Source organism: Montipora foliosa, chromosome 9, assembly GCF_036669935.1.
Source record: "Montipora foliosa isolate CH-2021 chromosome 9, ASM3666993v2, whole genome shotgun sequence".
NCBI classification, from domain to species: Eukaryota; Metazoa; Cnidaria; class Anthozoa; order Scleractinia; family Acroporidae; genus Montipora; species Montipora foliosa.
Window position 1 is genome coordinate 48,197,892 of NC_090877.1, and position 27,500 is coordinate 48,225,391.

The following is a 27,500-nucleotide window of genomic DNA, read 5'->3' on the forward strand; positions in this document are numbered from 1 at the left end:
ACCACCACCTATTATCCGGTTCCAGAAACTACCATTTCATTGAAGGAAATTTTAAAAACTTCCCCATCTTGGTAAAACGAGGCGCTTGGATTTAAATCAAAAGCAATTGATGTTCGGGAAGGGGCAGACCAGCATGGCAAATGTGTTTGTCAGCGCACTGTCGGGCAAGAGATCGCCAAGTTCAAAGCAGACAATTTACCCCTAAATATGTATCGTTCATCGCCTTCAGACTACCCCAAGGAAAAAGTTGATCCGTTCCAGACTCATTCATGAGCAAGACGAAACAATTTTCGCCAAAGACGTTCAAGGGGACTGAGAGGAGCAACAGAAAGTTACTACCAACCTCCAAGAGGAAGAATATGACAGTGAACGCGAACATTCCGTGGAAGATGATGTTGATGATGATACTCTCACATTTGTGAGGGCAGTAACTACTCGTAGTGGGTGAGCTGTGCGAGTCAAATGTTTTTCATAGGGTTCGCACACAACTAGTAAAATAAAGCAAAGCACTCTGTTTTACAAAATGGGACTAGAAGTCGCTTCCGCAACATTTTTCAACTTTTTGTTATGACTTCTATTTTCGAGAAGCGTGAAAACGTAAATTTTTGCTTCGTGATTCGTGAAACGCAAATTTTTGCTTCGTGAACTCGCGACTAGACCCCCATCCCCTCCCCCCCTCTTCCTTGCCCTCCTCTTTACTATGGATTGTGTTTCAATTCACCACGACAAAAGAGCTTAATCCGCCGTAATAAACGTCAAATAAAACTGCTTCGAGCGTACAATACTCTCACTGTGTAAATTGAGGTAGTTTCGCTTGAAAGAAGCTTCAGGGAATTTTGTGACAATAGAGGCCGGATATTTTGCAGTTATTCCATTTTCTTACATTGTGTTATCCCACTCTTTTAGTGATTTCTTCGGTATAACGACGAGTTTAAGCTGCGATTCGATTGGTTATACACAGTGATGTGCTCCACGAAGTAACTCAAGGCGTAACGTCTTAAAACAATTTTAACATAAATTAAAATTTAAAATGAAAATACGCGTTCAAAAATTTCAAACAGACGTCACTTATTATTAATAATGATGTAGATAGCTGAAATGCTATATCATAACGAGAGAAATTTTTCATTTCTAATCAGTCTAAAGCGAGCGAGCATTTATTGATGTCATAGTAGTATATAGCAGTTTTGAAGTTGCAGTCATTAATTTATTCGCGGGCTAGAATTAAACAAGAGGTTCGTCCAGGATTCTAAATCGCAAGTCTCTCCGGAGATAAAAAAAAAAAGAACTCGAAGATGATTACATTTTTAAAATACTGCTATGAAATGTTTCGCAAACGTTAAAGAAAAATTATTGTTATTTTTCCGAGCTATAGAGAGCTGAAGAAACCCTGGGTTTTGATAAAGATCGTAAGATTGGATTTTCCAAATTATTTTTCACTTCGTAAATATTTTATATCAATAACATTTGAAAGGAACTATGAATTGTTAAATTAAAAGAAGAAGACCTTTGGCAAGTGAATTAAGTTTTAGCAAAGCCCACCTGCGATGTGTTCTAATGGCGAAAAAATACGACGGAGGCGGCTCTCTCAATATTTTTATTGCATGTTTTCGTTTCAAATTTTGCCTTTCCAGTTTCATTTCTACTTCACATTTAGGTCGTATCAAGTTTCTGTCGTCGTTCAAATTACTATATGCAGCCGCTAAAGATACGTATTTTCAAAGAATCTTGCCCATGCGAAATAATTTTCCTCACATTTTCTAAACATCTTCAACGTTTGAATTCACGGTAACTTACAATCAGCTTACCAATGAACAGATCAGCAATTACACTTATTATGTATTAAAGTATTCTTTCGTTCATTTCGTGGGTAGCTTTCATTTATAACACTTCTTTTCCTTGCGTTTGCTAAATCTTTCTATTTTTATTTATCAACATGTGTCTCATTCTCGCTCAATTTTATGCTTGTTAACAATATACCTGGGAAATCGCCTTGTTGTGCATACATTAATCTTTTAAAATTATTCATGTACAGAAGTTTTTCTGTAAATTTACAATTCTAAAATGACAGCGCTGGGCCGAACAATAAAAACTGTATTCAGTGAGCCACCTGTCAGGGTTGTGTGAGTCGCTCTCTTTGCCAGAAGAAACAAAATTCTAAACGAAACATCGAAATTTTTCGACAAAGAGTCTTAATTTAACTTCCACTATAATTCGAGTGCAAGAGAAGTTTTTTTTTTCTGTGCGTTGAATATTACAGCTTACACAAAGTGGAAAGGTCATCAATTACTCGCTTTCTTGCTGGGCTAAGCCGAATGGATGGCACTCGGCGAATATTGAATCACATTGGCGGTGATCAAGAGACCAACGAGATGTCGACTGAAACCCACAATTCCACTACCTCAACACCAAATCGAATGGTCGGAAACGGTGAAAAAGGGCGAAGAATTGTTATAAATGTAAGTGGACTGCGCTTTGAGACGTACGATAAAACGCTTGGTCAATTCCCTGAGACTCTTCTTGGTTGTGCGGCAAAGAGGGACTTCTACTATGACAGCGAAAACAATGAGTATTTTTTTGACAGAAATCGATCGTCGTTCGAGGCAATTTTATTTTTTTATCAGTCCAATGGGAAACTTGTGCGGCCAAGTGGAGTTCCCTTTTACGTTTTCGCCGAGGAAGTCAAATTCTTTGAGCTCGGCAAAGAACATCTTCAAAGGCTAGAAATAGCAGAAGGGTATATAACTGATGATAAACCAATTTTACCAACAAACCTAACTCAGAGAAGGGTATGGGAGTTTTTTGAATATCCCGATAGCTCTTTAGCAGCGAGGGTATTAGCATTGTGGTCCGTCTCCGTAATTTTGTTATCCATCGTCGTTTTCTGCCTGGAGACATTACCGGACTTCCGATGTAGCAAGGATTCAGACGGGCCAGGATGCGAAAAAAATTCGTCCTCGACTAATGATGCTGGCGCAAAGAAAGTTCACGATGTTTGGTTTGTGATTGAAATTTTGTGCATAACTTGGTTCACTTTTGAATATGTGGTACGGTTACTGTCTGCACCACAAAAGCTGGTCTTTATTCGCTCCTTTCTAAACATTATTGACTTAGTGGCAATTCTGCCTTACTACATTACGCTGCCGATGAATGAGGCGCGTGTTACATCGTTAGCGGTGCTTCGCGTCATCCGTCTTGTTCGAGTTTTTCGCATCTTCAAGTTGTCGCGTCACTCTAAAGGCCTGCAAGTACTGGGCTATACTTTGCGCTCAAGTTCCAGGGAATTAGCCATGCTAATGTTTTTTCTCTTCATTGGCGTGGTTTTGTTCGCCAGCGCTGTTTACTACGCCGAGCTAGGGAGCCAGAGTAACTTTGAAAGCATACCGGATGCATTTTGGTGGGCTGTAGTTACCATGACAACTGTCGGGTAAGTCAGGAATTTCTTCAGGATTTGCTCTAGAAGATGGTTTAATAATCATCTTTTTGTACGTAGACAAAATGGTCAATTCTGACCCTCATATAAATGTTAACTTAAGACCAACATTTGTAGATTGTCCATAGAGCAACTCTTTTGGGAGGAGATTTGAGCGAACCACCACCAATTTTGACTGTAGGATTGCGTTGTACAAGGAAATAAAAGTTTTCGTCGCACTTTTAGATATTTTTTCCTTTAAATATGGTGACTCATCTAAATAGGCATTTAACTTTGTTTATATAGGATTTCTATTTTTGAGATATTTCAACTTGTCTCTTTATATCTACATATTTAACATGAATGACAATTGAAAAGGTGTCGTGGCAAAGAAAAAATATCGGATTCGATTTGGCAGAGTTATTGACTGCCTTATTTGCACTCGTGCAATTTTTAATTTTCTAACTTGTGTGTCAGATAATATGTCCTGACTTTGATCAAATGCTCGGCTGCAAATAGCTGACAGAAGTTCAAACCAAACAGTTGATTTGTTTAAGCTACCCACATATTGAATTGAAGCTCTTCATTTCCTTACTGCACACGAAAACATGCCCTGCACCAACATGTCTTACTCTAAAAACATCTTATCAGTACAACCCATTGCTTGGCTTCATTATGTCCGCCGATTCAGGCTTGCACTTCAGGTATTCAACAGGGGCAATTGCAAAACGACCATTTAATTAGTGAGGCTCTTTTGAGTTGATTTAAAAACAAAATGTTATAATGCAGGTTTAAGAAAAGTGACTTAGGTTTGTTCAATGCAACTGGAAGAATATATAATCACTTCATTGTGACGAAAAAAAATATACTGATATCATTGTTGAAAACTGCGCGAATGCAATTTAATAAATAAAAGTAGACTAAATTTTAATAATTGCTGGCATGAGATAATTCAGTTTCCCGAGGGTCCCCTATACCACTTTCTAAAAGTCAGTCACGCAAAAATATTTCGCCTTTTCACGCGTCACGATTAATATCCAAAATTCTTTCACGTTCACGCGAAATCCGAGACGATCACGTTTCACATAAAAATAAAAATGAAATTCACGAATATATATTTTCACTTTTTGTAACCTTTGTATATAGGTGTTTATCTTCCGAGTTTGGATCTTCGATCAAGTGGTCATCTAAATCGCAAACAGGTCTGTGGGTCTGCCTGACTTGCAGAGATTCCAACCCCTTTTGAGATTTGAAGGAAATTAGGGAGAATTTTTTAGCGCAGAAGGCGCGAGCCTGTAGGAAGGGTGGGGGGGGGGGGGGGGGGATAGGAAATTTTGCAAATTCAGTTTCTCTCAAGTGGCATTTCCTGCATTTGACACCATTTTTGTGATATTCTTTAAGGTCTTTATTCTTACCGCTGGAGTCCTGCCATTTTTAGAGCTGCTAAATGGAGTAAGACTTCGGGCCTTACGAGTCTGCTCAACACAGGGTGTTCAATGGAGAGACTGGCCGAGACATTATAGGATACTCCGGAGTATACGTATTAAATGTTTTACATTCAGATTGCAAAAAAGTACTTAAGATACGCAATTTTTTTCCTTGTTTTCAGAATTTCATGATAATTCGGGAGAATCTAATAACAATCGGAAAAGCGGGAGGGAACTCATCAAATCGGGAGGGTTGGAATCTCTCTCACATTTCCTGCACCAGTCACGCACAGTTAGTCCGTTGTATTCATATATGTAGCGTCTGTGCACGAAAGCCAAAATATTGGTCAATATTCGGACTATTCCCGCTCTAACGAACAATAGTTGGTTCATACGCTTCACATAAAAAGGAAAAAAAAATTCACCTCTCTCTTTTGAAGCCGGTTCACTTCAAACAAGCCCTACGTCAGAGCACGTTAAGCCGACAAAAGATGACGTAGTGTCTTATCTTATTTGTTCAAAAAGCATTGGTGGTCTATTTTATGACATGAAATCCATGTCCTATTAAAATGGCCGGAAATTCATCACGCAAAACACAGTGGTTTTCGAATCACGTTTAATTCAAATCTTCATTCACGGGTCACGTTTAATTAAAAAAATTCGTTCACGTGGACATGAAAAGATCTCACCATCTTTAATCACGAATAAAAAAAATTTTAAATCACGATTCAAGACAAAATAAATCGCCCCATCACGTTTCACGTAAAAAGTTTTGGGCACCTTCTTTCCCAGACATGAGTTGAATTTGTTCTAAATTTCTTTGATAAATTTGGTCACTTAAGTAATTTTTACTGTACATTGTATTTTTCGCTGTCATCAGCTCAACAGAGATGAAAAGAAAACGTTTAAGTTAAGAGCAAAAAGACATTTCATGCTTTGGTTGACCGAAAGAAGGCTCTGAAAGCCGTAAACTTAGAAATTGCCAATCACTATAATTCATCTATAGCGATTTGACAGTTTCTTACAAAATCTCTCTTTTAATTTTTTTTCGCATTTATCGACAGCACAAAAAAACAACAAATGGTAGAAACACAAGTGGAAAGAAGTAATTAAAATCAGTTCTATATCGGCAAAGCTAGAATTTATAGTGTTAACTTTGAGATGCCGGGAAAAGCAAACACTATGAAACATTATACGTACCTCATCAAAATTCGAAAATCAAAATCAAAGCGTTAAGATTCCCTTAAGCTCCATATTAGCTTTGCTATTTGGGTCATGTTGATGTTTCATTCGGGCATTTCAATTTTCATCTTGGCAACAATGAACAGTTAACTAAAAGAAATAGCATCATATAAAAACATATAGCGATTTCACAGCGCGTAGACTGCAAAAGACCATGCACTAAGGGAGTCACTAGGGACGAATACGTGAGCCTTTTTCACTTTTATAAGCGAAATTATGCTAATTAACTGAGGCCCCGTCCACACTAATACGTTTTCGAAAACTTCCGTTTATATATGGGCGTCCACACTAAAACGATCGAAAAAGGAGATCCACGTCAGTGAAAATGGACGTCTATTGTTCTATTGTAGACGGTGAAAACGGAGATTTTCGAAAACGCATTGGTGTGGACGAGCCCTGGCGAACGTAGCAGTTTGCGATTCTCTTGCGTATATGTGGTGCAAAGTAGAACTTTATTGCATAATTAGAGAGCGAGTTACTTACACCCAAAAGAATTTTGAAACCATATGATTTTCAAATGCGAGAGAACCTTAAAGGAATGGAACCAACGAACGTTTGATCAATACTTCGGGTGGGATCTCGGACATTGAGCTGCTGCAATGACTTCTGTCAGCATATAACCCGGGTGTAGAGGGGTGAGTGCATTTCGCTGAACCCTCGTGCATGGACTATCGAGATGGATCCCTTCCTTGGCTACTGAAATATGGACCACCTTAAACCAGGAGCCCATCATCCAAAAAGGAATGACTGATTCCCGATTACACTAGAAGAAAGGCACTCAAACACCCGAAAGAGAAAACCGGTAAAGAAGGCGCTGAACGTTTCTAAATAAGCCCAAGTCACCAACCATTATATTTAACGCGATTAAAACTCCTTAACAAGAATGCAATAACTAAAATATGTTGAAAAAGAAATGCATTTTGTCAACATTAAGTTCGTTCAAGTGCTGTTTAACTGTTAAATTCGACTTGCTTGTTAAAACATGTCCCATCTTTCAGCCTTGAGTCTTTTTTGGAACAAGTGATTTGTAAACAGTTCTGATCAGGAATGAAAATGACGATTGATTATGCTTAAATTTTTTTATCTATCAAGTGAAGCTATGATCCTCGCAGTTATGAACGCAATCTTAGCAACTGCGTAAAAAAGCATAAAAAATTCAGGATTTCAACGGGGTTTGAGCCCGTGACCTCGCGATGCCGATGCTACGCTCTAACCTACTGAGCTATGAAGCCACTGATGTTGGGAGCTGGTCATTTGTGGGTTTCAATGTTCCCCTGATGAATGAATCAACTTGAATTATCTACTTGCCGATAAATCTTTTTCCATTGGCGCACAATTTAAAAATTTTGGTATCTTAATTGGTTTATATTACCATGATTTGACTGTTGTTGTTTTACGTACATTAGAGAAGAAAGAGGCATCCTTCACTAGCAGAAAAGCCCACACAGGCATTTCTGTGGGTTTGCCTGCCCCGTGTCTTGTCCGGATTGGAGGCCTTTTTAGTTCGATCATTTTTTTCTTTTGTTGAATTGAAAAATAAATGAACCAAAATCGTATGCTTTGTGGTACATCACTACAAGAAAAAGTATTAGTAATTTTGGGGAATACGAGAAATAAACAAATCTATCTATCTAATCTTCGTCAAGACGGCCTATACTCCTATAAAGTGGAGTGAATATGTCACTGTTTCTTCCGTCTTTTGATATATTTTTTTATTACCAGGTACGGTGACATGACACCACAGACCCTCGGTGGTAAAGTCGTGGGCTCAATCTGTGCTATCTCAGGGGTGCTGACCATTGCACTTCCGGTGCCAGTAATCGTGTCCAATTTCAATTACTTCTACAAACGCGAGGAGTTGAATCAATCATTTGAAATGGCTGAGAATGGAGAGTACGGCGGAATGGATGAAAATGATTCGTTTAACGGACCGCTGGTCAGTCCATCGGGGCGCATGGCGGTCAACATATATGATTCGTTAGAGGAGGTGAAGGAAAAAGCCGAAACTCTTGTGTGATCATGTGACCCAATGACGAACATAGTTTGTTCAATTTGGTTGCATTTTGCTCAGCTCAAATCAAACAAAGCTTTGGCTTACCAAGTTTTCATTCACAGTTTCTGTGAAACTTCACGAAAAGACAACGAAGGTTGGAAAAGCAAAGGAGACTGGCAGAGGAAGAATGAAAAAACAATTCAGCGTTCACGAATTTTTTCAACATTAATTGGCTCAAACAGGGTCAACAGACTTCATTTCAGCTGTAAAAAGTAATGTTTTTCATTACTATGCTGTAAAAGAAGGCATGCGTCATAGAATACATATTTGCATGAAGGTTACTTAAAATTTAATAAGTATGCTGAATACCTGCCACAGTAAGGCATTGACAATGTTTTCAGATTATGGTGAAATGAAAAGTTAATCTTGGACGGCCAAGCGTATTAAAAGATCATCCTATCGATGAAAGACAAGATATTTAGTCCTTGCACAATTTGCCTTGGTTGCTGACTTTACAAATTTACTTAAAACAGATATAAAAGCTTTTCATAATGGTCTCATTAAATATCATATTTGTATATGAGAATTATGTCACAAGCCGCATAATTTTGTCTTTTTTGTGGTTAGGTTACCACTAAGTGGCCACTGGCATTTATTCTACAAATTCACTCTTTTAAGGACTGGAGAGGAGCATGTCGAATCCCTCTGGCTCTTAACAATAGACCTTTTCGGCTTGTACATTTTGTTTTCCCAATACAGATCATGTGATAATACTCGGGAGGCTTGGTCCTTTGTTTTGTTCATTAAAAGAGTGCATGCAGGCATATTCATGCTTGCATGCCCTCATTTTAATGAACAAAACAAAAGACCAAACCTCCTGAGTATTATCACATGATCTGTATTGGGAAAACAAAATGTACAAGCCGAAAAGGTCTATTACAGTTTAATCATTAGATATATAATAATTTTGTTAAATGTGTAGCGCATTTTCCATGACACGCTCATCAAATGCGCTTTTACAACTGATAAATTCGAATTTAAAATATTTACTGTTGATTCTTTAATATAAATATATGAATATCCTCAAAGGTTACTCGTTTCACAAGATTATTCAAAAGTGTGCATATAATAACACATTAAATCGATTACTAATGTATACAATTCGCCAATAAGCCGATTGGTGATGATATTAAAATTTACTTTCCTGTAATAGGCCATATTCATATTCTCAGTATTGGACTGGAACTAGCTTGCAATGGAGGCTAAGGGGGGGGGGGGGGGGCGGGGGTGTGTATTTAAAACTATTCAATTAAGTAATGGTAAATTTTCTTTAACTTGATCAATGTCAATGAAATGTCACTCAACTGGTGGTTTCGGTTCGCGAGGCCTTGAGCTAAACGTCAGAACTGGAATGTAGGTTTTCGATAGCCAAATAAATTCCTATTGTGAGTGAGAAAAGATTTGCAAGCTTTTCAAAGAGGGACAAATAAGGTTGTTCATTAGTTTTCTAGCTGAAAAACCCACAACGGTGTGGTACTGAGTCGCCAACGTCGCTTTAGTTTGTTGCCCCAGATACTACTACCTTTCTCGACGGATGTCCGACAAAAGGGGATTTTATAAACTTGAGAAATAAGCTATTTTAAGAGTTTATTTTACTTAAAAATTCATTTGCTGGTTCTTTCGCGGATTTGTTCACAGTTGAGAGCCAAGGTGTCTGGGTAGCCGAACATGTCTGGCTCAATTTGCTCTACTTTGTTGTTAAATACAGATACTTTTTAACCCACCTTGACTGGATCAATGTGTTTTTAAACTTCTCTAGTGTACTGCATATGATATGTAATCTTCGCTTGCGCAGACCAAACGTTTAAGACACGGAATAACTAAACTGGGACAAGTAGGGGTACCTCTTTACCACTAGGAGTACCCCTGGAAACGTTATCACAGCGTAGTACCAGGACAATGCACCTGGAGATGTCGATTCAAGGATCGTTCACAAAGACCAGCGTAACAAACAGAAGTGACAACAGGGACCTTGTGAAGGATCTTATCAGATATAGGGTTAGGCTCCCTCGTGCTCTTCTCTTGATTGAGGGAGAGAAGAGCTCTGGGGAACCCTGAAACAAAGTGTCTTCTCATTGGTTTTCGTGCAGAACAATCAAAAGCGTCTCTAATTGGTGCATTCATGTTAAGTGCTAAGGTTCAAATAGCCAATTTTTTCCTATAACAATTCTACGGCGCATGTTCTCCTACACAGAGTTTCCCAGAGCCTTGGGCTCTAGGAACGAGATCGTCGCCTTTAAAGCAGCGACGTTAAAATCATCTTCACACAAGACTAGAAAAGTTGGTTGCTCAATATTTGAAACGTATCACAATTCGACGATGACATACACTCCTCCAGAAGAATTCGAAGGATTGTCATGGTAAGTGTTCCTTCAAATTGTTGCACTTTCTTCGCAAACTGATGGCTCTGGCCGGCCAGTTCTGACAAAAGGAAAGCACCCTAAGCCAACATCCCAAAGAATCACTAAAGTGCATTCGAGCGTTGTTAATTGACCCACAACGTCAACAAAAAGAACGGGTCAACCCCCTCCCCCTTCCCCCACACCGAAAAAATAATCCGGCATAAGAGAGGTCGAGCGAGGACAAGGCATTTGGCACGCTACACAATTGTCTTTACACTTTGCAAAGTGCCTGATAGAAAAAGACATCACTGTCGGAATAAGACAAGTACTTCAGTTAAACAAAGCACCGAGAAAACGCTGATAACTAATGCAGATCCGTAATAAGGTTTATTAAGTAAATAGCGATCCCCGACACGTGGAGCATAAAAAGAAAACTATTCAAGTCGTTTTTAACAAAATATAGTTGTATTTCGAGGTCTTGATATTTGGATACACAATTGTACATTTTAGATGTCAAAGTTCCTTTTTTATATTACAAATTGACATACATTAAACAAAAAAGAGACCCAAAAGAACGTTCTCAGTTGGGAATAAATAAACATAAGCAAGTCAACCATCATTCGATACGGTGAGCCATTTCAGCAAATTTCTACAAAGCAACTTTGCAAACGTCGTTGGTGGTCTGTCAACGCTTGGGAGTAAAGCGCTAAACGAGGACCCGACTGCGACAGATTTTAACGCCAGTGTAAGCGATAAAACTGTCAACGGAATATTAAGTACTTAAACTTGAAGATTCTTTCTTTTCCAGAGAGGAAAAAAATACTTAAGTTAAACTATTTGTCAGGAAACTGAATGGTGGTTATTTCAATTCACAAATTCACTATTCCAATATTGTGAGCAAAAGTATTACAAAACAGTACAACGATGATCCTCTGGTACAAAAATGGAGGCAAAGCTTAGGTTATCGCATCGTTTTGGCTTTGACAGCGCTAAGGTACAAGTTTTATCAGACTGCAAGGTTCTGTGTAAAAGTTAGGACTCGAGTCCATAAACCTGTGCGAGTTCCAGTCAATTGCATTATATATGTCATCAAATACAGAGCCAAGGAAAATACTCAAACGACGTTCTAATAATGATCTTAGCGGCAGGCTAGTCGTGGAGAACACTTCATGAGAGTATTTTACAAGATGTATTTCCCGAAGGCTTAGTGAATATTCTTAAACGATATTGGACTGAATAAGAAGCCTTGAATAAAATCTCCCCTGCATTAGCTTAAAGAAGTCCTGATGTGGAGCTAAGAATGCAAACCCCAAACTATTTCCAGTGATCGATTCATGAAAAAGCAGACTATCGAAGACAAATATTTAACTAAATTGCATTCTTATAAGAATTCCTTTTTATTATAAAATTTCTGTACAAATTGGAAGCTTGACCACATTTGTCTGGACACGGAAATACTAAGAAATCACGACAAAAAACAAGCAAAATACCCATGAAAACGAAGGTACTAAATGCAAAAAGATGACCTATAAATATCACAAAAGTTCAACATCCACTATCGCCAGTTACTACTCCGTAACTGAACGTAAACGACGTGTCCAGCCAAATATGGTCAAACCTCGTGACGTAATAATTTGACTCTTCCTATACAGGAAGTTCTTCAATTGAATTTGAAACATTGATTTTCAATTTCTTACAAAAATCTCTCATAAACGTTAACGCTAACCCTTATGGCGACTATTACGAGGGCCGAAGCTCCGGGTTGACCTGGTTTTCCACAGCGTTTGCCTTCGAGTAAACTCATTTAAGTCTATGAATGCGCCTAATTTTGCGGATTGAGATCCCGAAGAGTCCCGTTAAGTTTATTTCCAACAACAGCATTAACGATTGGGTTCCGCGTTCTTTTCAAGAAACGACGACGGCTACGGCAATGACAACGTCACAAAACAAATCGAGATTTTACCAAAGAAAATAGGCATTAAACGAGAGCTCGGCAAACCGGGCTGGCTTGTCTTATAAACAGGCCCTAAGTTACAAGCTGACGTGAAGTTTCCGTCGACGTCGCCGTCGTCTCTATTAAGGACGGTGCCTACTATTGTTATTGCGCATACGTTCTGCGCATCTCGAGACACTCGGATTTCCTATCAGCGGTGCTTATTAATACAGGGATATTTTTGCGCGGTTCAAAACTATGCGCAGAAAGTAGAACTTAGCAAGTGCTCGTGGTATCCAAAAAGAAAATTGGGGGTAACCATGCATTTTTCAGAGATAATTTAGCTTCAATTTGGAAACGAACCTCATACATTGCTTTGTATTTTAAAGTTTTTTACAAATATTGTTGATTAATTCTCTTCGAAAAATGCGTGGTTACCCCAAATTTTCTTTTTGGATTTCAATAACACTTGTTAAGATCTGCTTTTCCCGCATATTCAGTAAACCGCGCAAAAATACCTTTGAATTAGTAGGCACCGTCCTTAAGACAAAACCTATGTTTAAAGGGGATATGTTACGCGCGGTCTTTCGGGGAAACTTTACTTCATCACGAATTTAAAACTCGAAAATGGTATTGCAAAATTCCTTTACTGATAAAATTATCGTTTCATCACCAACAAGATGATTGTGAACAAAAACGCCCTTTATCCAAGCGATTTGCCTTAAACATGAAAACCTCTGGCCGACATTTTTCAAGATTATCCAAATGCATCCCCACGCTTCTCTTTCCTTTAGCTGTATTTTTCTCATGTTGTTCAAAAGTTTCAAGTGGTTATTGCAATGTTTCATTCTACTTTTTGGGGATTTTGGGTGTCACGCCATTACATCACTTTGCGTGACATAACCCCTTTACTTTCAGGAGAACGGTAAGAGGACATTTCGAGACGCTTATTAAAACCGGAATTGTAATCTGGCCAAATTGTTAAACTTACAGTCTTTTAAAGCCATTTGGCAATGAAAAAAATCCCAGGGAAAAAATCAATTGTTTAAACCAACACGACTTGAGTGTGATGAACTCTTCGAAGTTTTTTCATGAAATTTTCCATCATTTATGAAATTGGCCAATCATGAACGCCTGCATCAACCAAGCGCAGGAAAACGCAGGCGATCAAGTTTGAGTTGATTTCGTTTTGGATCATCTCCGATTGCAAAAAATGGCGCCAAAATATGACGCCTACAAAATCCAAATAATACTCAAATATTTAAAGTTGCTTCGAAGGCAGGTGAACTTGGAAAACCAGTAGCATCGATCAGCAACATGGGACCTGTGTACCCGTAATATTCTATAATTAAATTAATATCCCAACAACACTAAATCAAATTCACGAATTCTTTACACAAAGTAATGCAAGGAAATCAGCCATCGCCCTGGATGCCTGAAATATCATGCTAAGCATCAATCCCCCACCAATTCCTTTCCATAATAAATTCTCTGTAGCAATTCCATAAAATTTAGGAATAAAAATGTTGCCAAGCATAACGAGTGATGCTTACGAACAGGACTAAATGAAAAAATAATCTGTATTTATAATTTAGGCATAGTTGATATAACAAATGACTTCAATAGAGCACTGAAATTTAACACCTGCAAAGGAAAAATAACAATAATCAATCAAATACAATTTAAGAGGGCAACCCTCACATATAAGGAACTTCGTCATTGTGCACCTTAATCCAAAATGGCTGCCATTTTAGTATTCTTTTGTTTCTTTGCAAATTGGCTCCTTTGGCCTCGCTTTCAAACGTAAAATTCAACCTTGAACGATGCCAAAAGGGCCAATTTGCAATCCAGCAAAGGAATACTAAAATGGCGGCCATTTTGGAAAAGGTTTTACATCAAGAAGTAAAGTCAAATCTAAGTTCTCACCAAATTGGTCCAGTGGCAGAACCTAACTCAGTGCTACGCAAGGTTGCCACTTGTTACCACAGCATCTACAACAGCAAAAAAAAAAATCTTCGTCAATAATCGTTACTTTCCACCGTAAGAATCACAAACCTATTTAAAGATAAATTGGGAAATGTATTGCATTGACCACAAGCGTAACTCATAAAACATTGCCAAGAGAAAATGAGGGGACAGAGAAGGAGGCTCCCGGTCCAGCCCTTGGGATATGTGATGTCCACGAAAGTTATTTTTAGACGAGCGGAAGTCTTCCGAGACGTCCGCATGCACGCCAACCTCGGTCCGATGTTTGAAAGAAAATATATATTCTTCCACGCGTGCCATCATTTTCTCTTTTCACTAAGAACCTGAGAGCGAGGCAAAACTGCATGCGGACGTCTCAGAAGACAGACTTCCTCTAGAACAAAGACCTCCGCTCGTCTAAAAATAACTTTCGTGGACATGACATATCCCGGCCAACGCCTTGAGCCTCCCTCTCTGTCCCCTCATTTTCTCTTGACATTGCTCATTGAACACAATTCTTCAGCGACTGTTCTGAAACAAGACTGCAAGGAAAATTCGGTCTTCCCGCTCTTTGGGGACTGACTTTGAAACCAGAATGAACGAAATACCATTTTGTTGATTCTGTGGCCGACAGCCACATGGTCGAAATAAACCGCATACGGTTTAATGAAATACACAAAATAGGCGATTGCATTGGAATACTAACTCGAATATCCCAGGCCCACGCCTGTTTGATTTGTCATATCCGGGGCTTTACAAGCGATAGTTCCCAGGTCGCCTCCGGAATAAGCATTCCGTCCGAATATAAGTTCTTTTGGAAATCGTTACGGGGCACATGATGTCATGTCATGTCATGTCACATGCTGCCATGGGGTGGTCCTTCTCAATGCTGCAGGATCTGAACTCGATTCTCATGCACTTAAGATCATCCCGATGAAGACATTAGACAGGGGTGTCGAAACATTATCGGGGTCTCTCGATCGTAACTTTTTAAGCTACATTCAAATTTTTAAAACCAGAGTGGCATCAAACAATGTCCAACTGTTAACATGATTGTGGCGTGAACCATAACCTTCGATCCTTTTTTTTTTAATTTTAACAAAATGTGGACGCCGATCAAAGTAAAAAGCTTACTCCAGTCACTAGAATAAGTTACTCTGCTGCCCCGACCCCTCGCTTAAAGAAGTGATGATTAACCCAGTTACGAAAATCCCAACCCCTCCCCCCATGCACCGAGGTAAATTCATCCATACCTTTATTGTTGCCGAGACTATTGTGTTTGGTATTTTTCGCTGATGGCTTCGGCGATGAGCTCACACTTGATTGGCTAAGGGAAGACTCGGATCCCGAGGAGTTCCTTCGAGCCAGCTCCCGATCTCCTCTGTTCCTGTCTTTTCCTTTGTCACGTTGCTTAAACATCTTCCGCCATGATTTGGAGCGCTTAAATTCTCCCCCATTACCAAGCTGCAAAGAGTGTTATAAACGTAGAAAAAAATGACTCGTCACTTATTTAACCCTTGGTAGGTACGAATATTGTTCTCTTGGCGCTTAGTGACCATTCTTTTGAAAAGAATGCGGTAATTATGAAACCCCGTATCACTGCTTTCTGTTTAGAAATCTCTTTTAGTTTTTGTTTGAAAGTGTGAGAAACTTTTTAAGCTTTTTGTCCGACTCGAACAAACGAGCCCCCGTTCAGTACACTGGAAGATACAACAAACCTCGCGTGGTACTAGGCGGAAAATTACATTCCTTTTTCGACGAGAAGGATGGAGGTCTCTCTTTAATAGTATAATCAAATTTCATTCAAGTGAAAAGCAAAACCGATTATACCATCGACTCACTTTGCACTAAACTGAACCAGCATTGAATGATATGGGCAACGACGACACTGCTGCGATCTGTGAAATGGACCACTGGCTGCATTAACTTTAAGACAAAAAAACGGTGACTTTTTACCTCATCTACTATTTCTCTGTCTGTTGCGTTTGCCAGCAGCCAGTTGAAGTCACGATCGAGATTTTGACGCATCTACAACAAACAAAACAACAAACATTTATCAACACAAAACGTCCTTGCACCACATCTCACTTTCGATGACATTTTTTTGCTTGACCTGGGCAACCGAAAATTGATAAAAGAGTAGTGGTGGTGGTGGTGGTGGTAGTAGTAGTAGTGGTAGTAGTAGTAGTAGTAGTAGTGGTGGTGGTGGTAGTAGTAGTGGTGGTGGTGGTGGTAGTAGTAGTAGTAGTAGTAGTAGTAGTAGTGGTGGTGGTGGTGGTGGTGGTGGTGGTGGTAGTAGTAGTAGTGGTGGTGGTGGTGGTGGTAGTAGTAGTAGTAGTAGTGGTGGTGGTGGTGGTGGTGGTAGTAGTAGTGGTGGTGGTGGTGGTGGTGGTGGTGGTGGTGGTAGTAGTAGTAGTGGTGGTGGTGGTGGTGGTGGTAGTAGTAGTAGTGGTGGTGGTGGTGGTGGTGGTGGTAGTAGTAGTAGTAGTAGTAGTGGTGGTGGTGGTGGTGGTGGTAGTAGTGGTGGTGGTGGTGGTGGTAGTAGTAGTAGTAGTAGTAGTAGTAGTAGTAGTAGTAGTAGTAGTGGTGGTGGTGGTGGTGGTGGTAGTAGTAGTAGTGGTGGTGGTGGTGGTAGTAGTAGTAGTAGTAATAGTAGTAGTAGTAAGTTTGCGAATGCACCTCATACTGAATGCTTCGAGTGATAGTAACTTTGGCCGCGTTGGCAGCCATTCCGTCGTTTGGAGTTCTTCATAAACCAATGGCCGTGCAACATAACATCAAGATCATCGATCATTTTGGCAAAGTAGAGAAGGGAGGGCACGGGGGTTCCAAAGCATGCCTTACAAAAATCGATGTTAATATTTTTACCCAAGAACCCGACCTGAAATCAAACCTTGTGGCTGGCAGGAAAAAAATCCCTAACTATTTGGTAAAAGGTGCAGAAACTAATATTTTCGCCTGTAAGTCTTCGGCTTCTCGCCTTCTTCGCATTTCATTCATCTTTAACTCGTCATGCTTTGTGAGAAAAGATTGCATAACGAGCTAAAGGGAATTTCAATCTCGTTCCCAGGGTCTCTCGTCGATGAGGAGAGAGACAATGGCGACCCTGGGAACGAGGTTGAGGTGATTTGTGCGAAGGAGGCCTATCAGCCTCTTTATAAAATCGGGTCTGATGTGCGATCATTGTTATGAGTTCTGTTTAAAATAGGAATGAACATGATGATGTTCACACGATGAAGCACTTTGACTCGCTTGGAAAACGAGGCTGAAGGAAATCCCAGACTTTATTTTTTCTCGACTTTTCCGTCCAGGGGAAAGTTTGTTGAGAGTATTAAAACATTTCGGGTTCATTTCAGGGATCATATAATCAGGGACGTCACAAGGTTTCATAACAAGACAGCTGTGGTTGAAAAGGAGGGTGTAAAGAAGGGTAAATATGAAAATGACAGTGCTGAAAAGGAGCTGCCCAACAAAGCAAAGACGTTGGGGATATTTGCTGGCAATTTTGCTGGATAACCCTGTACAACTCCCAGGGTATTGAATAAAACTGACGCTAGAGTGCAAAACAATGTACCAGCATCGTTACCTGTGTGTTTTGACTGGGTATTTGAAGCGCATAAGCCAGCGTACTGAAGTCAAACGTTTCATCCAAAGCGATGATAGCGCCGTGAACTCCTGTACCACGAAGATTTTCCGCGTATTCTGTCACTCCAATATTTTTCAGCCACTTGATAATGCGCTCGTTACTCCAAACTAGTACATCTGAAACATAAAACCATTGCTAAGCCGGATGCAAAAATCAAGCAATGACACCAAAATGAAGAAACTGCCCCGCACAAATAATACGGAGCTCAAAGAACTTTGAAGATGGAGGCCGCGTGGTCATGTGACCATTGTAGGTATTAGATTTTCCGCCCACTGGTTACTAACTGGTTATTTCAGTAGTACGAAAATCACCTCTCTCGCACGTAATAAGTAGCCTTTCTCTCTCCAGTTAGATTTCTTAATTTCTTTCTTAATTTAAACTGGTATCATTTTCTAAACAACGCACAAATTCCTCGAGCTTACTTTACTCTTTTAATACATTCATACCTTTTGGCTCGTCTTCGCACATCTGCCGTCTTTTTTCTAGCAACTAAACAAATACAGAGTATTTGAGCTTTAACTTCTCTCATAAATCAATTCTCTGACTTTTTACAAGCCACGTTACTTGGCTTCGAGCAAACAAAACTGGCACATTCGCATGTGAAGTTATAGCCGACAAAGAAAACTCTGGTTATTGAAAATTTGCCCCATGTGATGAATTACAACATATTTACAATTGGCTGGTTTAGTTTTTTAGCCACAAGGTTCAGAGTCGTCGACTTGTCCATCTCCTGAGTTATATAAATGCTTTGGAAGATTCACAAGAAGTAAAGCAGATAGATCTATCGTATATCGACCGGCAGAAGGTCGACTTCTTTCATAGTCGCTCCTTGTAAAGAAAATGTCAAGCTTTCACCACCTTCACCATTTTCATATAATGGAACATTCAAGAAACCGTTTATTAATCTAGAAACCGCCCAAAAAGGTAACGACTACATTTGCATCAACGTAAAGAGGAAAATAAGATAACTAAGCCTTACATTCTTATGAGAACTCACCCGTCTGTCATAATTCATAAATCCTAAACATTTGACGCCACACTGTAAACTGTGTCTGCAAACATAACCATACGAGACAAGAAATAAATTTGTCGTGGTCAATTTAGGGTGGCTTTCGTTGGATGAGAAGAGTAATTAAGTACTCAGTGATATGCGGGCACGAAAACTTTCGCGCCACATCGTCAACAAATAGCATATTAAAAGACTATGTCACGCAAAATGATGTAATGGCGTGACACCCAAAATGCCCAAAAAGTAGAATGAAACATTGCAATAACCACTTAAAACCGTTGAACAACATAAAAGAAATACAGCTGAAAGAAAAGTTAATGGACACGAATGGACAGGATTGAAACCATTCTCGTCATCAGAGCCTCGGATCGACCCAAGATTCTAAGCAACTCTGTAGGTAGGAGAGCATGCGCAGTAGGGTTGTTATAACTAAAAAATGCCTCTTTGAACCTTACGGCGCCTGCTCACTCCTCGAGCTACATGATTGCACCAATAGACTCATATCACTCACTGTCCAAACAAAAGATTTTGCCCGTCTAACCTCTCATTCAGTGTGAGAAACATTCAGTGTGAAAACCAATGAGAAGACACTTTGTTTCAGGGCTCCCCAGAGCTCTTCTCTCCCTCAGTCAAGAGAAGACGCTGGAAGATTCGACACTTAAATAAAGTTCCTTTCTTTTCCTTTCCTTTCCTCCTACCGAGGTATGTTCTCTCCCGCGCTCAGCCCCGGCTACATACCATGACTCGCTTTGCACGATGCTCAGATTAAATGCATGGGGAATATCCCCACTCCCAGAGACTTTACAGGATAATTGTGAATAATGATGCAATGAACAAGTTGCTGAAAATAGTACAGACCGAAACTTAAACACCAAGACAAACCGAACTACATTTTTTTTTTCAGTGATTGGGTATCGTTCATTGCTTATCTGTTTTTCACTTCAGATCAAGTTTTGTGTCAAAAGTCAAGCTGTAAGCTTTCACGCTTACTGCACAGGAAAGAACTTCATTTAATGGACAACATGTCTGCTACAGCAATCAGCGACATTTCAGAGCCACGGACCGGAACCCGAAGACAGCTGTTTCCCTTCTAAACTTGTCTTCATACGACCTCGTTTAAATTTCTTGATACTTTTTCCATTGGAGACGATTAGGTTTAAAAATCGGGGAGGAACCACTGTCCTGGTCTGCGAAATGTTCACTTCCGGTTTCCGTCCACGACTCAAAACATCCCGCGCTTAATTAAGTTCCCTATTTGCAAGTGTTCACGGAAATAATTCAGGCATACGCACCTATGAAAACCGTCCACTACTTTCAAGTACTTTTGATATTCTTTCTTGCTAATGTGTTCCAGCATCCGCGCATCTACTAAACATTCCTGGAAGGTACTCTTCAAGGGGCAAAACAGAAAAACACAAACAAAAAAGTGTATTGCTATAGCCGTGAAAGGGAGGCACAAGTTGTTTGTTTGTTATTTATTTGTTTAAGCAGGTTGAACTTTTGGCAGCTATTCGGCTGATGTGGACCTGCTATACCCACCCACCCATATACACACAGAGGACAGCCACAACACCGGGAACTTCATCCCCTACTCTTCTCGAATAGTGTGTGGGTTCTATAACGTCCCACAGGAAACTAATGAACGTGGAAGTTATTTGTGAGACGAGACCTCCGGCTTATCGTTCTTATCCGAGAAGACTTGAAAGTCTAACCATTTGCAGATGTAATTACAAAGACAGCACTTTCTCCTCAGTTATTTAAGGACCCTGAGTGTTGGTCCGGCCGGAGTCGAACTCACGACCTCCCGCATGGCAGCCCGGTGCTCAACCAACTGAACCAACCAACGGTCCCACTCCACCGGTGCGCGGTTCAGACGTTCAGTGCGTAGCAGGATTGGTATATTTCTGCAGGGTGACGCACCTTTCACCACTCCTGCTTCGATTCAAGCGACCTCAGCGAACTCTCTCTCTCGGCCCTAATCTGAGAGCTACACTTCAGATACATGTGCAGTAAATTTTCCACGCCACAAGTGGCTTACGAGTGTCGCCTTTCTTAACTCTGCTCTGAGAAGTACTTCCGTTGTCCTTTCTGATACTATAAAATGACAGTTAAAAGGTCTTCTTACCTTGTACTGAGGAAGTCCTAGACTTGGCAGCCATTCATTAGCGATCCAGTCGTGATTCATTTCGCCATAAACTAGAGACTGAAAAGACAATGCAACAGAGGCGTGAATTCACTGACAATCCACAAAGAACTGCGAACGTGCTATCTTTGGTTTTCGCGCTTTTTGATCTCATTCAAGGCAGAAAACTTTTTCCAATTTCCGCTGGCATAAGAGACCAAGATAAAGGTTTTGAACGGGAAGGGAGAAAATGGCCGCCAGAGAATTTCTAGTCCCACTCCACAGTATTCTTTGTTCATACCTTTTCCCTTGGACGTTAAAGAACGCACACACCTCTTTCATAATGGCGGCCAGAGAAACTATTCCTCTGTTTTAATGCAAATAAGCTTTTCTAGCCTTGCTACGAAGAGCAAATTAAAAAAAAAAATATATTTAATGCAAATACTTTCTTTTGTTTCAGTAATCCAATATAGCTGCTGGTCACGTGAGTGAAAACGCCCAATACAGACAATTCATGTAACAAAATGTCCCCTAAAATCTGTTCTCCTCAAGTAGCAGTAAAAAGCCGCTGTATTTACCAAAACCTACAAATATCGCCAACCGTACCTTTTACCATACGTTTGGAAATAGCTAACAAACGTTTCGCCTTCACCTAGCCTCCAGGCAGGCTTGGTTAGTAGTTTCGGAACTTCTAACCCAGCCCCTAAATTTCGACCGTGCACCACTTTCAACGGATGAGCCAGATTGCACGCTAGCCTTCATCGCACTTTGTGGTGGATATTAAGAGTTATGTGCGCAACTAATAACGTGCATTTCTGAACAAAAGTGACTCCAGAAAGAAAAAAACCTGGGTGAGAAATTAACAGGATGCAGATAACTCCTGCAGTATACGTACATTCCTGTTGGTTGTTGGCGAGGATGGACTTGTAAGAGTAACGATCTCTTGAATGGCAAGTCGTAACTTGAGTCGATGCAGAGGGTTTGAAATCCCAATTTCATGCTGAATCTCCGTATCTGACAGTGCCTGCAGTAGACAAATAATTCAACTTAACCCTTTGCCCTCTTCAGTAAGGCCATAACCCAGAGAGTTTCTATACCGCCACGGTTTTTCCCCCGCAAAAATCTAGCCGTAGCCGTTCTTAAATAGATATTAGGGACCTTAAGATCTAAGACGGCGACGGCCACGAAAACGTCATTTCAAATTGCTAGTTTAGTTTCTTAAAGTTTTTCGTGATTATTCCAGTTTGTTCTACTTCCACCAACCATGCGAAATATCCAGGAACTGAATTTGGGGGAACATTGTTGAAACTAAGAAGGAAAAGATTTGCCCTGATGCGCTCTCGTCATAGAACTTGAGATTTGGTCATTTCACGTGGCAAATTGGCAGAGAAAGGAAAGAAATGTACATAACTTTAAAGCCAACGTGCAGAGCCATTGTTTTGCTCATTAATGTCTAGAGATCGTTTTCAGGTGAGGTCACAGCAGCCATGTTGGTGTACAAGAACAATAGACGTTCTCTCCTTTGGGAACCAAACTCTATTTTTATGCATATTCCATGCATACATTTTGTACTGTTTTGTATGGCCGCCAAGTCACGTGAGTGAAAACCATCTATTGTTTGGTGGTGTGTTCTCGCTGAGTTTGCCGTCCGCGATCTTAAGGTCCGTAATACCAAAAACTGAGGACCGCATTCCATCGCAGATCGAGGCTTCTGGGTTATGGACTTTTGGCCACTTAAATAGCTTTTATGCTCTCTGGCGCCAGAAGATGTTATTCCTCAGGCAACTTTTTAAAACAAAACCATAATACTCTTCTTTGTTTGAACTCCAAAAATTGATATAAAAATTGTTTCCAGTTTCTTTTGGGACTTACAACAGTCCCAGGAGAAAATAAAAACAATGCTTATGCAAATTTTGGAGGGCAACCAAAGTGGCCGGGTTTAATAGACCAATTGCGATATATTAAAATTCAGTCGAAAACAAAAGGCATCATCTCGAGGCTCTGGGGAATAAACTCATACAAATCCTTATATTTATTCCCCAGAGCCTCGTGATGATGTCTTTTGTTTAGGACTTAATTTTAATATATCGAAATTGGTCTATTCAGGACTTGAAGCCATACGTGGAGGTTGAGTATGTTGGTTCCGTTGTTACCGTTTCCAAATCTCATCCCAAACGAACATTTGATCTGCCACTTTACAATCTCCGAAATCATGCTGCAGCGCACTTTTTGACTACATAACCGTGGGACTAACAAAACGATAATGATGATGATGACGATGACGATGATGATGATGAAGATGATGATGATGATGACGAGGCGATGACGATGACGATGATGATGACGATGACGACGACGACGACGACGACGATGACGATGACGATGACGATGACGACAAGAACGGTGATTATTATTACCATAATATCTTACCGACATGATGGCTCCACTCTTGACATTGGCTTTACAAGCTGCAACATACCATGCAGGCATACCGACCCACAACTAAAACAAAAGAAGATCAATGTCAGAAAAATTCTTTATCACTTTCACCTCGAATTTAGGAGTCCACGGGTCTTGGCCGCAAACTTCGAATCAGCTTAAAAAAATCCGGGAATTGGTCACCGCCGACGAAGGACTTCATAATCTCTTGGGTTTCAAAAAAAAAATTCAATTACGAGGAATCTCATACCTACAATTGCAGTTCCCACACTTCCTCTTTTGACGAAAACAAGCCCTCTAATCTAGCCATATCAAATGTCTTAATGTTCAAAGTTCAATGCCAACGAAACTGAGTCAAGCTTTCAACACCGGAAAACAACAAGATAATAACGCAACTCCTATTCACGACAAAAGCATATGCGCAAGAATTTTTCAAGGGTTAAAGTTAATGCTACTCTGATTCTTAATAATTATTAAGCCGAACATTGCACAGCAAAAACAAGGTCTTGCATGCATTCTACAAGAGCAGAGTAAGTGACAAATAAGACTGAAAATAGGGTTGACAGTGGTAACAATTAGGACAAAATTGGAATTTTCATTTCAAAAATAGGAAAACATGAAACGTTTTTACTGGTATGTATATGTTGCGATTCAAATTCTTTAAACCAGCTCAATTATGATTTTTTTTTTGTCTCTTGTTCATTGTCATAATCTAAAACAAATGAGAAATCAAAATTAAACTAGTTAAAAAAATTTCAAACCAAATATAAAATAAATGAAGGGGGTGGTTTCTAAATGAACTGTGGTGCTGCGTCGGTGGGGAAGTAGTATACAAAAATTTGGTTTTATCAACGGAGTTGATAATGTAAATTGGCCACCGTACAGAGATTCTAAAAGCTAAACTTGGATTCGCTCTGACGAAGGGCTAACACTCGAAACGTCAGCTTTTAGAATCTCTGTACGGTGGCCAATTTACATTATCAACTCCGTTGATAAAACCAAATTTTCAAATATAAAATAGTACAGTTTCAAGTTGTCCATGACCGCTGAATAAAAACACTGAGGACGCATTTTTACAAGGTTAGCCTCCATCTGAACTGAATACCGGCAGGAAGGTGCCTGAAATTTGAAACTAAACAATAGACAGAGTAGTAAACAAGTCATCTTCTCGCTGGAATTTGTGAATATATTCACCTCAGATGGAGGCTAACCCTGCAAAATGCGTCCTCAGTGTTTTTATTCAGCGGTCATGGAGAACTTGAAACTGGACTATTGAACCACAACATAGTTATATATTATGTTACCAGAAGCTCGTGCTTTTGATCTTACATGACATAAAAGCCAAGAGCAATGCGTGTGCTCTTCGCTATTTTGTTTGCTATCTTAGCAGATTGCGTAGTAAACCTCAGCTTTGCCCTATTTCTATTTGCCACGCTTGTTGTTGATGACATGTCCGTATCCAGAGGTTTGTGCTGTTTGTCAGAAAGCATTATTTTCTCTGGCTTTTCTCCTAGCTTTTCCACGGTTTGCATTGCATAGCTGACAAAGATGCCAACAACTTACCTCCAGCCAAGCTAAAACTGTAGGTGCATTCCACAGTGCAAAAGGAGTTCCAGCTGCTAATGCCTCAGCTAACAGATGCGACTTATTTTTATATTTTCTATCCAACTCACGCTGCCCTGTGCCACCTTGCTCAGGTTCATTGGGCAGTGAGTAAGTGTCTGTGGGGACTCCGTAAGAGTCCTTTTGTTTAGTCTTTGTTTTGTTTCCAAAAATGCGTCCAATGGATCCCTTGATTCCCTTTTTGCGTGAACTGTTCTTTGATAATGATTCCGCACTACTGGTTGTGCTTGTGACACTTGGTAAAGAGTCCTCTGAATTATCCCTAGAAAAATGGATCAACCTATAAGTTGGAACTGAATACCACTTTCTCTAAAATAGCTATCTTTCAAAATGATTAACCAATTCCTTTTTTTTTCTCAAAATAACTATTAAATAAAAAACAATTAAAAATTTGAGAGTACACTTAAGATAGCTTGTGTATAGCCACATGCTCTCCCAAAACAAATCGGGGGCGGCTGTACACAGGCTAACTTAAGCTGGTTTGACTGCAAGCCATACAAGGCACCTTATTACCCTGTGACAATTTAGAAGCAAGTACTATTTGCCAATATCAAAAAACCTTAATACTCTTTGTTTGTCTGTCTAAAATTTTGCATATAAGCATTGTTTTTACTATCTCTTGGGACTTCTGATGGTCCCAAGAGAAACTGGAAACAACGCTTATGCAAAATTTTGGAGGGACAAACAAAAAGTACAATGGTATTTTAGACATTGGCTAATAGGAAAGATATCTGTTCACAAACAATGCTTTTGTTATTTGACAGCCAATGACAATAGGTGATGTCAACGATGTTTTCCCTGTAAAGCTGGATGCAACTGAAAGAAAGCACCACTGTATTACCTTGTTTTAACCATGCCATTGGTAGAAGGACCTCCATTTGCTGTATCCTCGGGAACAGAGTTGTTGTTGACTCCTGACTGACTTGGTTTAGAGCTCTCTGTCGAATCAGAGGCACTTGAACGGGGCGTGGGAGGTGTATGGGCATCACCAATAGTGTTAAGCGACCCTTCCTTGCTCGACTTCACCTGAAATGAACACAATTGCATGATCTCTGTTTCCTTCCATAACGAGAACCATTCCAATGCACATTCTGTCACCTCTTACTGTTTCTTTATCAGTACAAATTTGGTTTACTTCTTTACTTGAAAATGATGCCATAATGACATCAAACATTGTTTTTTCCCTCATCCTCAGTGTTTGTCATTCATACACGTATATACAATAGTGAAAATTTAAAGGTAAAGGAATTTCATGTATATATTACCATTTTCAAGTTTAAAAAGGTTTGAAAAATGGATGGATCTTTAAGTGATGCCCATGTAACTGCACTGCATTCCAAAGTCACAGCCACATTTCTGTTAGAAGGGGGTAGTTTCTAAAGAAACTGTGTTACTGCGTCAGTGGGGAAGAAGTACACAAAAATTTGGTTGTATCAACAGAGTTGATAATGTAAATTGACCACTGTACAGGGGTTCTAAAAGCTGGCCTTTCCGAGCATTAGCCCTTCGTCAGAGCGAATCCATTTATCACTCACTGAAAAACCATTAACCAATTCTCTCTGACGAAGGGCTAATGCTTGAAATGTCAGCTTTAACAATCCCTGTACGGTGGTCAATTTACATTATCACCTCCGTTGATACAACCAAATTTTTGTGTACATTTCAGTTAGGTTGCGCATTGATTTAAGGGTGCGTTCAATTGACCGTATTCCGGAATAAGAATACATGGAATATAAGTTAGAAATCCTTTGGTTTTACGGAGATTCACATCAAAATTGTCAAACATCTGCTAAAACGCTATTTTAAACATATTTTTATTATCCTTGCTGCTTCGAAACGAGCCAAACGTACCATTTTCATCATCACTCCACGTATTCTTATTCCGGAAAAGGGTCAATCAATCGCGCCCTAAGAATCAATTGTTATACATACCCATATTGGCGTAGTATCCATTGGATCAAATGGAGGGAATGGAAAAGACGTAGATGATGCAACAAGCTCCTGCAAAAAAAATGCAATAAGAGCTGTGGTTGCAGCAAAATCTACGATTAAGACTCACCTGCATACCAAACTTCTTTTTAAACACCACCAGTGCCTCTGATTAGGATAAATGGTAGGGCAGGATGTATGTTACGATTCACATCTTTTCTTGGTCTCAAATTTTTCAAACCACTTCAATTTTGATTTTTCTTTGTCTAATACTCGTTATCATAATCTATAAAACTATAAAACTGAACCATAACACATAACACATAATAATTATTATACCACACTCTAATTTACCCTT

The 27,500-nt window shown here is 39.7% G+C and overlaps 3 protein-coding genes across 4 annotated transcripts in view; 2 read left to right on the plus strand and 1 right to left on the minus strand.

Annotated features, from left to right (window-relative positions):
• Positions 1 to 356, plus strand: part of LOC137971045 (potassium voltage-gated channel protein Shaker-like) — a 2,652-nt gene extending 2,296 nt beyond the window's left edge. The window contains exon 2 of one of the 2 annotated variants that reach the window (XR_011116909.1): positions 230 to 356. Coding sequence is in view for 1 of the 2 variants with exons in the window: in XM_068817766.1 (XP_068673867.1) it covers positions 26 to 95 (70 nt within the window). In the remaining variant the exon portion in view is untranslated. Of the gene's footprint in view, positions 1 to 25 lie in introns of both variants that reach the window. The other variant, XM_068817766.1, reaches the window with a different exon arrangement.
• A 1,822-nt stretch (positions 357 to 2,178) lies between these two features.
• Positions 2,179 to 8,244, plus strand: LOC137971044 (potassium voltage-gated channel subfamily A member 3-like). The gene is made up of 2 exons (XM_068817765.1): positions 2,179 to 3,427; positions 7,804 to 8,244. Exons 1-2 carry the CDS (start codon positions 2,316 to 2,318, stop codon positions 8,096 to 8,098), a joined length of 1,407 nt encoding a protein of 468 aa, XP_068673866.1. The 5' UTR covers positions 2,179 to 2,315; the 3' UTR covers positions 8,099 to 8,244.
• A 2,683-nt stretch (positions 8,245 to 10,927) lies between these two features.
• Positions 10,928 to 27,500, minus strand: part of LOC137971043 (liprin-alpha-1-like) — a 36,514-nt gene continuing 19,941 nt past the window's right edge. The window contains exons 18-31 of the mRNA XM_068817764.1: positions 27,146 to 27,214; positions 26,055 to 26,239; positions 25,154 to 25,475; positions 23,582 to 23,653; positions 22,047 to 22,175; positions 21,155 to 21,232; positions 20,322 to 20,419; positions 19,018 to 19,072; positions 18,467 to 18,509; positions 17,961 to 18,136; positions 16,331 to 16,402; positions 15,628 to 15,838; positions 14,336 to 14,400; positions 10,928 to 14,053 (exon numbers count right to left, since the gene is read on the minus strand). Coding sequence (XP_068673865.1) covers positions 14,369 to 14,400; positions 15,628 to 15,838; positions 16,331 to 16,402; positions 17,961 to 18,136; positions 18,467 to 18,509; positions 19,018 to 19,072; positions 20,322 to 20,419; positions 21,155 to 21,232; positions 22,047 to 22,175; positions 23,582 to 23,653; positions 25,154 to 25,475; positions 26,055 to 26,239; positions 27,146 to 27,214 — 1,542 coding nt within the window. The 3' untranslated portion in view covers positions 10,928 to 14,053; positions 14,336 to 14,368. The remainder of the gene's footprint in view (positions 14,054 to 14,335; positions 14,401 to 15,627; positions 15,839 to 16,330; positions 16,403 to 17,960; positions 18,137 to 18,466; positions 18,510 to 19,017; positions 19,073 to 20,321; positions 20,420 to 21,154; positions 21,233 to 22,046; positions 22,176 to 23,581; positions 23,654 to 25,153; positions 25,476 to 26,054; positions 26,240 to 27,145; positions 27,215 to 27,500) is intronic.